Source organism: Microplitis mediator, chromosome 5, assembly GCF_029852145.1.
Source record: "Microplitis mediator isolate UGA2020A chromosome 5, iyMicMedi2.1, whole genome shotgun sequence".
Taxonomy (NCBI): Eukaryota; Metazoa; Arthropoda; class Insecta; order Hymenoptera; family Braconidae; genus Microplitis; species Microplitis mediator.
In genome coordinates this window covers 4,833,206-4,849,639 of record NC_079973.1, presented here as the reverse complement: position 1 = coordinate 4,849,639, position 16,434 = coordinate 4,833,206, and the positions used below count along the sequence as shown (strand labels likewise).

The 16,434-nt window shown below is 28.5% G+C and overlaps 2 protein-coding genes across 4 annotated transcripts in view; one reads left to right on the top strand and one right to left on the bottom strand.

The window, feature by feature from the left end:
- Nucleotides 1-7,492, top strand: part of LOC130667392 (E3 ubiquitin-protein ligase MIB1) — a 49,814-nt gene extending 42,322 nt beyond the window's left edge. Inside the window, exons 9-14 of one of the 2 annotated variants that reach the window (XM_057468924.1) lie at nt 2,282-2,501; nt 2,661-2,971; nt 3,069-3,243; nt 4,598-4,763; nt 4,986-5,146; nt 6,986-7,492. In XM_057468924.1, the coding sequence (XP_057324907.1) occupies nt 2,282-2,501; nt 2,661-2,971; nt 3,069-3,243; nt 4,598-4,763; nt 4,986-5,146; nt 6,986-7,126 (1,174 nt within the window). In that variant the 3' untranslated portion in view covers nt 7,127-7,492. Of the gene's footprint in view, nt 1-2,281; nt 2,502-2,660; nt 2,972-3,068; nt 3,244-4,597; nt 4,800-4,985; nt 5,147-6,985 lie in introns of both variants that reach the window. The other variant, XM_057468923.1, reaches the window with a different exon arrangement.
- Nucleotides 7,493-8,543: 1,051 nt separating this feature from the next.
- On the bottom strand, nt 8,544-14,615 carry LOC130667393 (cytoplasmic dynein 1 light intermediate chain 2). 2 transcript variants are annotated; one of them, XM_057468926.1, is made up of 10 exons: nt 14,465-14,615; nt 14,202-14,275; nt 14,000-14,116; nt 13,682-13,912; nt 12,056-12,263; nt 11,798-11,986; nt 11,627-11,741; nt 11,445-11,561; nt 9,972-10,143; nt 8,544-8,923 (listed from the first exon to the last, which is right to left on the bottom strand). In XM_057468926.1, the coding sequence occupies exons 1-10, from the start codon at nt 14,545-14,547 to the stop codon at nt 8,808-8,810; spliced, it is 1,422 nt and encodes a 473-aa protein (XP_057324909.1). In that variant the 5' UTR covers nt 14,548-14,615; the 3' UTR covers nt 8,544-8,807. The 2 variants fall into 2 exon arrangements, with proteins under 2 accessions (XP_057324909.1, XP_057324908.1); XM_057468925.1 differs by having other exon boundaries at nt 8,546-8,923; nt 11,415-11,561.
- Between the last annotated feature and the right edge of the window lie 1,819 nt (nt 14,616-16,434).

Here is a 16,434-nt window from a genome sequence, read left to right as displayed (position 1 = left end):
AAAAAAATTATATACATAAACCTATATACATATATATGGATAAAAGTAATGCCTCGATGCAGTATTCAGCAATGAACGACAATTCGGGAATATAATCCCAAGTTCCCTCCAAGCAAATACACAACTATCGATTGCACCAGCGAATTGCTGTTGAAACTACCACATTCGAGGTAATACCGTTCGTCCTAAAATCATTGCAGTGTAAAGAGACTGAAATGAGTTGTATTTCATAGAGCTGAGCCATAAAAAAAAAAAGCAAAAAAAAAAAAAAACAAATTTTTTTTATCCATCATAAACTTTTATTTTAATTAAAAAAAAATACCAACAACTATGAAGTATACATATATATGTTTACATGCTTTTGTAATAAAAAATATTTTTAAAATTAAAACCCTCTCTGATACGATAATAAATGAATGTACCACTAGCCAGTAGGTAAAGACATATTTAAAAATCTATTTTTCTTGAAACTCCAAATGAGCATCCAGCGGCAGGAAAAAAAACGTTAAATAAAAAAAGGAACAAGAGGAAGGTCTTGAAGTGAGGGTTGACAAGAGCAGACATGTGCCACGAGCATGTCAGCATGTGCAGTGTCTGGTAGTGCAGGCTGCAAGTCACTGGAACCTCATGCTCATGGATGTACCAGAGTTACGTACTTACTACACCACACTAGACCATCACTACAGCAGACTACACCACACTACAGTTGACTACACCAGGAGGTAGAGAGGTCTCTCTTGTTGACGACAGCTGCACCGACCATTTATTTCTATCATTCTTTTTACGAAACTAAACGTTCTCTCCATCTCTCTCATTCTCTCTTTAACACAAACTCACGGTCATATTCACACTCACACGTCCACACATGTGCGCCACACCTACACATAAATAAAATAATACCCCCTTTGAAGTTAAACCCAGGGAGGTCAGGCACTTCCTGTCCCGTCTGTGAGACATTACGCCTAATATGGACGATGTGTCGTTAAAGCCATTGTCTTTGCACTTTAAACGTGCTTTACGGCGTGTGTACTTGCACACGTGCAATTGACGTTCACAATTATCCACAACAACTAAATGAACGTTTGAAAAATAAAATAAAAATAATTATTATTATTATTGAAAATAAAAAAATAAATCTGTAAAACGGTTGATCCTGAGGGAAAAAACTTCCCGCTGTTTTTGAGCTCAAAGTTCGAAAAAAATATTCGCGAATTTTTTAGCTTTTCGAACTCAAAAAATATTTATTTTGGCGTTCAACAAAAAATACATTTAGCTACAAAATAATTCACTTTTGTGGTACAGTATCTTTGGAACGAATCAACCGATTTGAAAATACTTGGGGGCAAACGAAAAGGCGCATTAAGACTTAGAACCGGATACAGTTTGAGGCAAGTTGGGCAAGTAGTCTATGAGTTATATGAAAAAAACCTAAAAAAACAAATTTTTGAATTTTTATTTTTCACATAACTTGTAAACTACTAGACCAATCGATTTCAAAATCTATTCAGATTTAAGTCTTGATGAGCTCTTTCGATTGCCGCCAAGAATGACCAAATCGGTTGATTTGTTCCAAAGATATCGTACGACAAAAATTAGTTTACACACATTCATATATATACACACACGCGGAAGTTCATCCGGAAATGGTCAGAATAACTTCCTAGGACCTTAAAACATGGAGATCTGGTGAAAACTCGATTTTCGGAAATCGAACCGAAACCAATAACTTCTCTTTTTTCGAAAATTTTCTCTTTTCATTACAGAAAGTTACAAAAAAATATTTCTTTTGATTTTTATTTTTCGTATAACTTATAAACTACGCGATCGATCGACTCGAAAATCTGATCAATTCTAAGTCTTGGTGAGTCCTTTCGATTGCCGCCTACTTTAAAATCGATTGATCCGTTCTAAAGATATCGTACGCCAAAATTAATTTACACACACACACACACGGCCGGGTGTCTACCCGTAAATAGTCAGAATAACTTCCCAGGACCTCAAAATACCGAGATCTCAGGAAAACTCGATTTTCGAAAATCGAACCGAAACCAATAAATTCCCTTTTTACGAAAATTTTCAATTTTCTCAGCGGGAAGTTAAAAAATAACAATAAAGTATCTCTATTGTGTTCTATTACCTTTAGCTTTAGTTATATAAATTATTTAACAAGCCGTAAAATTGAAGCCGCCTTCATTATATTTGAATTTGAGTAAATAAGCCATAATGAAAAATGTAAAAAGAGTAATATAAAATAAATTAAATCCAAGCTATTTATTTTCAGTGCAATGCGGATTCTCCTTTCAAAACTTCCTAGGCCGTGGATAGTTGATGAAAAAAAGGACGACGGGTATACGGCCCTTCATCTTGCTGCCCTCAATAACCACGTTGAAGTCGCCGAATTATTGGCTCGAGTTGGCAAAGCTGACCTGGATCTTCAGAATGTCAATTTGCAGACTGCGCTACATCTTGCCGTGGAACGTCAGCATACTCAAATCGTTCGAGTAAGTCCAAGTGACTTGTTGAAATACACATTTACATCTATATATATTTTCATATTTATAGCTAAGAAAAGATGTACGGGCTGTGTGCGGCATTGAATCTTTTGAACAAACAATTATAAATTATGAATAATAATCAGTATTATTTTTTGCGTTAATTAGTTGCTGGTACGAGAGGGTGCAAATGTGAATGTCGCTGATAAGGACGGCGATACACCTCTTCACGAAGCACTACGTCATCATACGCTATCACAGCTACGGCAATTGCAAGACGTCAGGGATGTAGGACGACTATTAATGGGTCTGGGTTCACAAGGACAAGATAAGAAGAGCAGCTCTTTTATCGCTTGTTTTCTAGCAGCTCATGGCGCTGATCTTGAGTTGAAAAACAAAAAGGGACAAACTCCACTCGATCTTTGTCCTGATCCGAATCTTTGCAAGACTCTTACAAATTGTCACAAAAACAAGGAGTCGTGAGTTTTAAATTACTCTTTATGATAAAATAAAATACTTCTAATCCTTTGATTCATTAATTAACTGATTAATTAATCGATCTATTTTTTTTTTTAGACATGATATTGAGACGACTACACACGCACAGACTATTGATGAGTGTCTAGTATGTTCTGATGCCAAACGAGAAATGTTATTTAATCCTTGCGGTCATGTTGCTTGTTGCAATGTATGTGCACCCAGGGTTAAAAAATGTTTAATTTGCCGTGAAAATGTTGTGTCACGAGTTAAAGTAAGGGATATATATATATATATATATATACATACATATTCATTATATATATGGGACATTCCGTGCCAAATCGGACAGTTGGAAAAATTTTTATTTTTTATTTCCTTCATTATTTTGATATTTTGTAGTACGCGTAAAAAAACTCTTCCTGGTAGATTTTGAGATTAATAATTAGGGGGTAAGTTCGTTACTTTTTTTTACCATTGGTTATGAACAGACCTAATGACTAGGGCCAGGATTTTTGCGTTAATTTAAAAATAATTAATAATTAGTGGTGTGAAATTTTTTATATTACGGAGAAAATATTGGTCTTATGAAAAAAGTTTTTAAACAAAAATTGTAGGAAATTTAATTTTCTAAAAAAAATGTCTCCTATAATTTTTTCTTAGGACTGATAAGAAAGCCGTAACTTCAAAATTAAGATTTTCATAATTAACAAAATTTTGAATCATTCACTATGAATTTTAATTTTTGAATTACGGTGAAAATATTGATCGTATAAGAAAATCATAAGAGACATTTTTTTTAGAAAATTAAATTTCCTACAACTTTTGTTTGAAAACTTTTTTACTAAGACCGATATTTTTCCCGTAATATCAAACATTTCAACTATTCATTTCAAAAATAAGGTAAAAATCTTGTCCCTACTAATGACTAATTATTAATTTTGAACTGCTTACAGTGAAAAATTAAAAAAATAATAAATAGTGACAAAAATTGGTATTAATAAAAAAAATTTTTTCAAATTTTAAAAAATCGAAAAAAAATATTGTCATTAAAGTCTCGCGATCAGACCGGAATAGTTGTGGAGAAATTGTAGTTTGTTATCAAAAATTTTCAAAAAAATCAAAATATGCATGAACTTTTAAAAAAAATATCTAAAGTTTATAACTCGAAAATCACAGAAAAATATTTTGGAAAAACTTGTCCGTATTTTTTTCTAAAAATTAAAAAAAAAAATTTCAAAATTTACCAGGAAGATTTTTTTGATGCGAACTACAAATTAACAAAAAATGAAGGATATAAGAAATAAAAAATTTTCAAAAGAATCAAAATATGCATGAACGTTTAAAAAAAATATTTAAAGTTTAAAACTCGAAAGTCACAGAAAATTATTTTAAAAAACTTGTCCGTATTTTTTTCTAAAAATTTCAAAACTTACCAGGAAGATTTTTTTGATGCGAACTACAAATTATAAAAAAATGAAGGAAATAAAAAATAAAAAATTTTCAACTGTCCGACTTGGTATGGAATGTCCCATATATATTATTAATTTACAAAATAATAAAGTAGAGTGATTTGTGGTTTTGGGAAAATAGGTTTATGGTTAAATGTTTAATTTGTAATTTAACAGATTGAAGAATGCGTGGTTTGTTCGGATCGCAAAGCTGGTATTCTATTCCGTCCATGCGGTCATATGTGTGCATGTGAAAGCTGTGCAACACTGATGAAGAAATGTGTCCAGTGTCGTGCTCAAATTCAACACATGGTACCATTGTCCATCTGCTGCGGTGGAGGAGGTGATATTTCTTATATTAAGGGACACAATGCCTCAGGTATTACGTCCTTAGACCCCGTTAAATTTCAAATTGTTGTTATTATTTTTTAAATTTACATTTACTTTTATTTTAAAAAACGTTTTTAATTAAATATAAACCATTTCCCGATATCTACTTTAATCCATTGATGAAAAAATAAATACTAATGACTAGAGGTTTTTTAAACCTTTTTATTTTGTATAGGTACGATATCGGAAGTTAAATCTGACGTTGAGGATGAATCCGTGCTGCTGAATACTAATAATACTAACACAGAAGCTGTATTAATGAATAACGGTAGTCGAGATACATCCCATAGTGATATACAAAAATTACAACAGCAATTACAGGATATTAAAGAACAGGTAATCTTTTAATTAATAAAAAGTATAATTACTTTTTTATCTAATTGATAATTTTTTAATTTACAACATGGATTGATAATTTATATTACACTGAGATAAAAAAAATTTATTCTTTCTCTCCTTAAAAATCATTTTTAATAATTTTCTATAATTAATCGTCGGGTAAAAGTACTCATTTTTAATACTTTAATTAGACTTACATCCATTTTTATGCCGCGAAATTTTTTTTTTTTTTTTTTTTTTTTTTTGTGGATTTCAAATAATAAAACTTTATCTTGATAAAAATGAATAAATTTGTAGAAAAATACTCGAGTTCTCCTCGAACTTTTCATAGAAAATAAAATAATTCATCTAAAAAAAATAATTACTTTGACAGTAAATTCTTCGTCATTAATAAAATTAATTAAAATAATTTTATTAATAAAATAAAAATACAAGAGATCTAAATATTGATCTGGGGCCGGCTATCGAATATTTTATCCTCGCAATAATTTTTCAAATATTTTTCATACATAAAAAAAATTAATCGTGTCCAAAACGGATGTCTTCTTGTATTTTACTTAAAAAAGTCTGAAAAATCGTTGACCCTGTGGGCCAACCCCAAAACTTCCCGCTCCCTGAGCTCAAAAACGTTATTATGGGTGAACTTTTGAGCTCTTCGAGATCAAAAGACGTTTGGATCGCATGTGGAGATTGTAAAGCGTTTGTTGAGACTTAGATTTGATCAAACTTAGAAACAAACCCGTCGATCAATTTACGGAGTTATGCAACAAAAACTTTTTTTTTAATTTTTATTTTTTGGATAACTTGGAAATTATTTGAATCGTTTATTTGAGAAACCCCATAAGTCATGTTTTTTACGAAATTGGGTTTTTTGCATTTTTGGGTTCTTTGGATGTCCCTCCATAGAAATCAATCAAAATATGCATCAAATCAGCGTTTAAAAACAAATTAACGGGGTGACAGCAATTTCATTTAATTGAGAAACCTCATAAGTCAATAAACATATGCAGTTTTAGTTTTAGAGAAATAATTTTTTTTTTTTTTATTTAAAACTCGCGCTTTTTTGAGAAATTAATTTCAAATGTTGTTTTATTGTTGACTGTTATATGACTAATTAAAATGTTTAAATTAATTATAATTTTTTGTAATTTCTGAGTTTCAGAGTTCAAATACATATTTAATACTTCATTTTATCAGTGTAATAAATGATTTGAGTGAAAATATTTAAAAAAACAATGATTTCATTACTTTTTTTTCCGTTTGGTTGAGAAACCCCATAAGTCAATCAACTTTAAATAATTATTTTAAGTAGCTTCAGTTAAAAAATTAAATTTTTCTTGTTGGAATCTTTTTCAGAGACGCTAAAATTATTGTATTCAATTATTTATTTATTATTTTAATGTCAAGTTTTTCCAAAAAAATGTTTTTTGTGTTTCCTGAAAAATTTTGTTTTCTTGACTTATGGGGTTTCTTAAATAAACGATTCATTTGATCGATCGGCTTTAAAATCTAATCAGCTCTAAGTCTTGATAAACTCTTTCGCCATAAAAATTTATACACAAACACACTCAGGCGGACGGACATCAGTCTGAAAATGATCAGAAAAATTTCCTAAGACTTCAAAACGTCGAGATCTGATGAAAACTCGATTTTCAAAAATCGGGTCGAAATCAATAACTTCCTTTTTTTTAAAAAATTTTCAATTTTCATAGCGGGAAGTTAAAAATATTTTTTTTACTCAGTGCACTACTACTACTACTGCTGCTACTACTACTACTATACTACTACAAATAATAATTATAATAAATTAATAAAAAATAAATACATCTGTTTCAGACAATGTGTCCAGTATGTTTAGACCGATTAAAGAATATGATATTTTTATGTGGCCATGGAACATGTCAAATGTGCGGCGATCGTATGTCCGAATGCCCGATATGTCGCAAAGCCGTTGACAAACGAATTCTTCTTTATTAAAATAAAAAAAAAAAAGCTTATTAATTAAAGCGACGACAACGATAATAACTAATATCTAAGAATAATGTTAATTTATTGATTAACTATTAACTAATCACTACAACTAATAACTAGTTAATTAATTAAAAAAAAAAGACTGTGACTGCGTATAGTTTGCTCGGGAAGCCGCGTTCACTACGCACAGATATTAAGTCGTTTATTTTTTTTTTAAGGGCATTCTCAGACAATGCCCTAGACTTTTTAAAAATTTTAATGACAACTGTCATGACCGTAATTAAAGTTTTATTAATTAATTAATAAAAATTGAAAAAAAGACATAATCTTGAAGTTAACAGACGATACAAAATTTTCTAATTTTTTTTTTTTAACCAATCAGTTACAAAAAAAAAGAAAACTAAAAATATGCACATGCAGAAAAAAACTGCGATGCATTTTTTTTTATAATTTATCGTTTTGAAAAAAATTCAAAAATTATTTTACGTCAGCGAACTCCAGTATTAGAAAAATGCAACCGGAGTTGCAATTTTGCCGAGATTTAGAATTAAAAAAAAATTACTTACAATTATCATCAATTAGGAGTGGAAAAAAATTTGACTTAAATTTATGTAACAAATTTCGTTCAACTTCTAATTGATATCAATTGCAAGTAAGTTTTTTTTTTTTTAATTTATACCTCAGCGAAATTGTAACGACGTTGTCCTTTTTTAAAATTAATGCTTTAATTTGTTTGTAATTAATTAATAAAATTTTGATATGCTTATGACAGTTGTCATTAAAAAATTTTTCAAAAGTGGAGCACTGTCTGAAAATGGCCTTAATTTTTAAAAATAAGTATAACCCAATTACTTTTTTTGAAAGTACGTTTTAAAATTAATAATATTTTTGTAGATGAATTTAAAATTTTTTACATTACTTATACTTATAACTTATGACATTTAATACCATATATATTTATATATATATTATATATATTGTTCAGTTTAATCACAGTAAGTGATTGTTGACGTCTATTAACTTTTTATTTTATATGTTATTTTAAAAATGAAATTACGTTATGCCGAATTGTTTAATAGGCAGTAATTAGACTATTTTTAGACGGTAGTTTATTAATCATGATAAAGACACTAATTAACAAATGTTTTTATTATTTTAATTGTAAAAAAAAAATTTATAAGATTTATGACAGCAGAAGGTAATTAATTTTACTATTTGTTATGACGTATATATTATTAGTTATTATTATTATTATTAATTAATAAACTTACTGGCTTATAAAAAAAAATAAATATTAATAAAAAAATGAAGTCGTGTAAAAAATGATTTATTTTAATTTAAATTTAAATTACAGATTAACTAAAGCTGACATTCTAAGTATGACAAATATTTAAAATTAGCCAAATAAAAATATATATTTATAAATATAATTTGCTTGATGAGTGTGTAGTGACTTTATAAATTTAACAATGGCTGTACCAAAGCTGCACGATAATTATTTTTGAAATTATTTGAAATACAGCTGACATATATTTATAATTATTATTTATAAACTTGAAATTATTTTATAATTAAATTAAGTAATGAAAATTTGTGTTACTATTTTAATTTATTTGTGGCTGCAAACGGCCATAATATTAATATTAATAATAATAATAATAATTAATAATAAATTACTCAAGCTACATTAACACTCCGATGATGAGTTAAGGTCAGACGATGATAATTTTTTAGCCCGTGTAATACGATCTAATTCAGCGGCCGCGTCATTGCGCATCGCAGCTTTATCGACTGGTCCACCATCTACATCAACATTAAACATTTATTACTCGTCTACTTTACGCTATTCTATTCTATAGACAATAATTATTAGTATATTGTGTGACAAGGGATGAAACAACGATTTCAGACCGGGATGAAGTTGGCGGACATCACCCGCAGTGAAATCGCGTTTCATCCTGAGTTACACACTAGATTTTTCATGATAACCTGCATTGGAACCCAAAGTTTCAGTGTCAGCAGCCAGTCAGAAACAAGTTCATTTAAGACCAACTATTAGCGTAAGCGTAAATTGTCATTTGGAATTTATAATTAAGCAGAAACTATAAATACTATTTATTATTGACAGTAATTTTTATAAAACTTAATCACAGTCAGAACTGTCATTTACGTAAATAAAATTAATGGTCTGAAATTAGTACAGAGTCAAAAGTATTTCTTGGCGCAAAAAATCTTTACTCGCCCCAATAAAATTTTTACTTGTCTCAATAAATTTTTTGCATTTTAAATTGAAAACAAAAAATTTCTTGGAGCAAGAAAAAATTTTTTGAGGCGATAAAAAAATTATTGCGTCAATAAATTTTTTCTAGTCCTAAGAAAATTTTAGTCTTCAATTTATAATGCAAAATATTTCTTATGCCAAGAAATCTTTTGTTTCTGTGTGTTAAAAAAAATGACAAGTATCAGAGTTTAAGTTGCGAAAGCTTCAATCAGCGGACAGAATCATTAGAGGCGTGTTCAGAAATACACTCTGGAGATGAAAAATTACCTATCCAGGTGTGATTAGTACCTTTGTAATGTTAAATCGCACCTCTGGTACGACCAGAGGATATTTCTGAACGCAGGAGTTGAATATTTCTCTTCCAGAGTGTGTTTCTAAAGACGCCCTAGTTGTTTGTTTCCAAGGGACAAAACAAATTTGTCTCTGCCTACTGACTGGGCATTCACAATTTACGCGTTTGCTAATATTAATTCGCGGCATTAGACTGAAATTCGCTTCTCTCGACTGACTATAGAGACACTGAAACTTCAAATTTTAATGCTGGTATCTCGAAAAAAATAATAAACTTACCTATTTTAATAGGACTGCTACCAGAACTACCTGGTGTATTTGCACCTGGACCACCAGGAGATGCTCCAGTTTTTTTGTATAATAGAGAATTGAAAAAGCTTGCTAGTACACCTTCACCTGACGGTGTGGCATTCGCTCCTTTAGCGTCCAATTTTTTATTAGGTGACGGTGCCTGTACAATTTATTTTATTAAAACTAATTAATATGATTATTGTTATTGTTAATATAAATTAATATCAATTATAATATTAATCACAGTTACCAGTTCATACCACTGATATTAGAACATGCTTAAATTCTTAAACACAACACATAAATTATTACGTTATACAAAATTAACAGCAATGGGATGTAAAAAAAACATTTAATTAATTATTTGAGGGTATTCTCAGACGTGCCTCCCACTTTTTAAAAATATGCAATGACTTTCGACTCTCATAACCGTATTCCATGTTATTAATTATTTAAAAAAAATAAAACCTCAATCGAAAAAAGGTCAATTTCGCCGAGATATAGAATTAAAAAAAAATTACAGTTGTCATTTATTAGAAGCCCAAGTAACATTTTTCTTTTTGACATCTATAAGATAGCAATTTTGAGACTGTTTTTTGACCTATCGATATGACAACAAAATGTTGGCAACAATCAGAAATTTTTCACCGAAAAAACACCTGGTTAAAAGACGACACAAGTGACGACAAAAAGTTAATTACAAATAATAATAAAATATGGCGGGAAAAAGAAGACAAATTCGCTATGACTTTTAGGACTCAAACCTGTATGTCTTATTTATATTAAAAAAACTTGGCTTTGAGACAAAAAAAATTTATCTTGACCTTTCATAAGACATCTTAAAGTTGTCTCAGTGCTACTTGGGAGTTAAAAAAAAATTTTTAAATAAATTTTAGCCTACAAAATTTGAAAATTCAAAATAACTCTGAGTTAGAAGACAATTAAAAATTTTCGGATTTTTTTTCCAACAAATCAATTACAAAAAAGAAAAAACTCAAAATATGCACATGTAGAAAATTAAAAAAACTATAGGTGCAATTTTTAAAAATATTTTTCTTTTCATAATTCCAAAAATTATCAGACGTCTGCTAATTTGAGTATCATGATTTAAATTATAAAATTGACACGAATATTTTACTGAAATTTATCCCCCAATTTTCGTTTAACTCCCACTTGACATCAACTGTAAGTAATTTTTTTTCAAATCTATATTTCAGCGAAATTGCCCTTCTTTCAATTAATTCTCCAATTTTATTTTAATCGATACTTTTGACAGGTGAGTCATTAAAAATTTTTAAAAAGTGGGAGACACTGTCTAAGAATGCCCTTAAAAAATAATTTTTGTCTTTGTAAATTATCAAAATTAGTATAAATTTAGTTAGTTACACTCGAGCAACATTGAGCATGCTCTAATAAAATAATTGGTACAACCTGCACGTGTATGTATGGCGCAGTGCTTGCCTGATTTCGCGTAGTAGGTGATCGAGACGGATCTCTCAGGCCAGACAACGTTGCCTGTTGTCTAGCTAAGAAAGCTTGCTCGTCTTCAGCTACGACTTCAACTTCTCGTGCTACACACTAACAAAATAACATTTTGGAATGATTTAAATAAATGACATTTAAATTTAGACAAATTAAGATACCTTTCTATTGACTGATGGCTGAGCGATAACATCACGGTAATAATCGTCTGGTTTCATAGACTGTAAATTTTCATGAAGTATACATATTTTTTTAATGTTATCCCAACCAGCAGGTCTGGAATAAAATATTAATTATAAATTATATTTAGTTATTTAAATTAACTAACTTACATTAGCACAGCGTCCTTTTCTACAACTAATGCAGGTGTTCTAAAAGGTAGATTATAAATTCTATGAGTGAGGTATTTATACAATAAATCGCAATTTTTATCTTCTTTTGCAGAAGTATAAAATAACCCGGCTCCATATTGCAAACAAAATCTCCTGATCCACTGCTGCATAAAATCAAAGTGTTCATCTCTAAAAAATATATCACTTTAGTAATCACTTTAATAATAATTATTATTTTTTTTTTAATTATAAAATTACTTGTAATCGTGCTCTTTCTCAAGCGTTGACATATAATCTGTCTTCGTAATTACAACGACAACATCAAGTCCTAAATTAGTAGTGAGTACACCTTCAGGTAATGGTAAATTGTCTGCATCATCATCTAAATTACGACTTGTGCGTCTTAATGGACTGCCTGGATCTAATTCATCACCCGGTTCCGTGTAATCTTGCCACTTTTTCACATCTGAGTAAATTAAATAATTTATTTTACGTATTTATCACACACTAATTGTTAATAATTTAAATGTAACAATTGGTAAAAAAATTACCAACAATTACACGAATATTTTGTTGATGATACTAAAGTTAGCCGACGTCTAATCATTTTTGATTAATTTTTGAACAATAAATTATGAAAAAAAAAATATTTGAAAAAATTACACCTGTAGAGTTTTCAATTTTCTACATTTACACTTTTTAGTTTTCTTTTTTTTTGTAATTTATTTTCTGAAAAAAAAAAATCCGAAAGTTTTTAATTGTCTGTTAACTTCAGGATCATATTTTGTTGATACATTTCAAATTATTTATTAAATTTTCTCCAGCTCCGACTAACCCGCGAGTAAAAAAAACGATTGATTAAATTAGAAGCATAAAAAAAATGAATATTAAAGATTTTCAAAATCTCTGCGTACATATTTTTGATTTTATTTTATTTATAGCAACTAGACGATGTTTGTTATTTTCTGTCATCGATAAATTATTCGAAATGTAGCAATGCGATAATTGAGAGTATTAATGATCCTGAAGTTCGCAGACAATTAAAAATTTTCGGATTTTTTTTTCAACGACTTAATTGCAAAAAAAAAAATAAACTAAAAATATGCACATGTAGAAAATTAAAAAAACTATAAGTGCAATTTTTAAAAATATTTTTTTGTTTTAAATAAATTCCAAAAATGATTAAACGTTGGCTGACTTATGAGTGTAAATATAACTGACAATTTTTAAAATTTTAGAATAAATAAATAAAATTTAAGCAGAGTAAAAAAACAAAATACACATTTATACAATTGAAAATTCAGTACGCGCATTTTTTTAAATTTCATTATTTCAAATATTTAATTCAGTTGATTAAAACATAAATTTTCATAATACTGAAGTTAGCCGACGTCTAATAATTTTTTAAAATTATGCAAAATGATAAATTATAAAATAAACATATTTAAAAAAATTGCACTTATAATTTTTGAAATTTTCTACATTTGCAAATTTTTAAATTTTTTTTTCTGTAATTGATTCGTTGAAAAAAAAAATTTGAAAATTGTTAATTGTCTGCTAATTTCAGGATCATAAATTTTCTAGATTATTGAAGTTAACAGACAATTAAAGACGTTCGAATTTTTTTTTCAATAAATAAATTTAAAAAAGAAAAACTAAAAATATGCACATGTGAAAAATTTTAAAAACTACAGGTGCAATTTTAATTAAATATTTTTTTTTTATAATTTATCATTTTAAAAAAAATCAAAAAATTATTAGACGTTGGCTAACTTCAGTATCATAAATTTTCCCATCTGCTACATTTACACTCATCGATTATTGATATTTTTTTAATCCTCAATTTTTTTTTTCTTAGTAAATAAATAATATTTCACTACATACTTAATTGTCTACATTTTTGCCGCGTGTCATTATCTAGCGGCAATTTATCAATATGATCGCCAAGAAGTGCTGCCCAAGATTGCAATTGGTCGAGTAGAGCCCATGGTGTTGTCATAGCAGCTACTAACATAACTAAAGTATGGGGAAATTTTTCAGCGTTCAATGCAAATCTCAGCAGATTTGCATGACCCGGATCACCATCCAACACCCATACTGACAACCGAGTTTGATCTAAACGTCAAAGTAAAAAATTGTCACACCCAATTTAAATATTCAAAAATCACAATTAAATCTACAATATATTTATTTAAATATTACCATCTCTATAGTCATCTCTGACATCAATATAAGCGAACTCTAACCCAGATCCCTTTTTAGGATCCTCAACACCTTGTAACTTTGCGATAAGAGTCGTCTTGCCACTTTCATTGTCACCTGAGAAAAAAATATATCAATGATATCATCCGCATGTCACTTGGAAACACTTTACAATAATAAACTCATCACTATTTATAATCACCTAGAACTAGTACATTCTTATTTGAGGGTAATTTGTTGTTTCCACTATTTTGTACTTCTGCTAAAATTGAAGACCTGTAATATAAATAGCAATTAGTTAATTTGAATTTAATTAAAATTGATAAATGTGTTTAGAACAAGACCAGCACTGACGTCAAGTCAAGTTCAGAGTACGGACTTTGTTATTTTATTAAGAGACAAATTTTGTGGAAAAAAAAATATTTTTGTTGCTGTTTAATTTTAAATAATTAATTATTAATTTACCAGAGATTGTCTTTATTGTTAATGTCGTCTTTTTTCTTTAATTGAAGCCCATTACTCTGTGACATGATCGCGGTCGCCGCCATTACTCATTTCCCTGCCCATATTCGATTGCTCGTAACCTTTTACGGTCGAATTCTTATTCTATCGAGTATCGATACCACACTACTACGATTTATTTCGATTTTTATAGACACCTACGAGTTTTGCATACTAATTATTTATTTATTATTATTTTGTAAAAGTAAGAGTTATTTTTGAATAAATTAAATAAATAAATTCATAAATTTTAAAGTAAATTATAATTTTGAAAATTCCCGCGACTTTTTTAATTTATTTAAATTTAATTTTCGAGTTATGAATCATTAATAACTTTTAATTTAGTTTTAATTAATATAAATATGTTTAATTAAATATGAAAAATTAAAATTTTCATTTATTCAAAAACTTACCGCCAACTAATTAATTAATCAAATTTATATAGGAATGATAAATAAAGTATGATAAATTATTCATAAACTTTAAGAACATAAATATGTGGAAGGCAAAAAAATTTTAATAATTTAAAAAAAAAAAAAAAAGTAATTCAATTTTTTGAAGTCGACAAAATTTTATGTTTCTGTGATAACTGATAGTATTTAAAAGATGTATAAGAACAACGAATATATATGTAAGTATCTATTGATATGACAGTTAATTTAAATAGAAGGATTGAATTGTATTCTCAGACAGCCCACCCACCCCCGCACTTCTTAAAAATTTTTAGTGACTTTCAACTGCTAGCGAATCAAAATTCAAATAATTAATTTTAAATAAATTAATGCATTAATTGAAAAAAAGACAATTTCGCCATTTTATTTTGATTCACGATTTTTAATTTTTCTCCGATTTCTAATGTTATTTTTCGAATATTTAAATTTACCGCGCAAGTAATAAAAATGATTAATAAATTATTGATGAAAATTAAAAAATTTCGAGTATAATTTTTAGTTTAATTAATGTAGTTATTGACACAAATAAATTTTAATAAAATTATTAAGTTTCAATTTTTAAACTTCGCGCCAAGATGGCGCTACTGCGCGTTGCTGTATTCGACGCTCAAATTTTTGCTAAAGTGGGGGTGGGAGAATAAATTGCAAGTGTATTAACTGACGGTTCAATAGCGGCAGTCAGTATCATCGCCAACGGCAGTAGTGGTCCAGATCCTTCTTTAAGTTTAAATAGAAACACAGTATTGCAGTTACGTCGTGTAATTATCCATAAAATTTGTTACTCATAGTTATGATTCAATTTAATTGTGCAGTGTTTGTAAAATTTTAATTGTGCAAAATGTCTATGGTGTCGTTAAGTTTTGAGTGTTCAGTGCTGGTGTTAAGTGTTGCAAATCGCTGACGCTGATACTTCCAAGTTCCTGAGCAAACTCATCTGGCATCGTCTGGTGGGAAATAGCAGTTAAGTGAAGTTTTTTAGCTGCAAGACACTTGGAGAATTTAAATTAAATCTCCAAGTGTATTAGGACACCCTTCTGCATATTATTTCCCCGCCAAGGTTTGTTCAATGAAACACTTGCGTGTTTTTTTTTTTATTTTTTAAATATTTTTCTATTATATTCTGCCGCCATTTTATTTTGACGTACGATTTCTAAATTTTTCTCCAATTTCTAACAATTCATTTTTCGAATATTTAAATTTAACGCACGAGTAATTAAAATAATTAACAAATTGTTAATGAAAAATAAAAAATTTATATCATATTTTATAGTCAAATTAATATAATTATTGACACAAATAAATTTTCATGAAATTATTAAATTTCAATATTACATTAAATGAAGTACAAATCAAAATAAAATAAAAAATTGATATAACACTCACACTCTAATAGTCAAATGTTATATTTGAAAAAAAATCTAGTTAACAAAAGGATGAAAAAAACAATTAGTATTGACAAACTCTAAAAATATTATAATATTC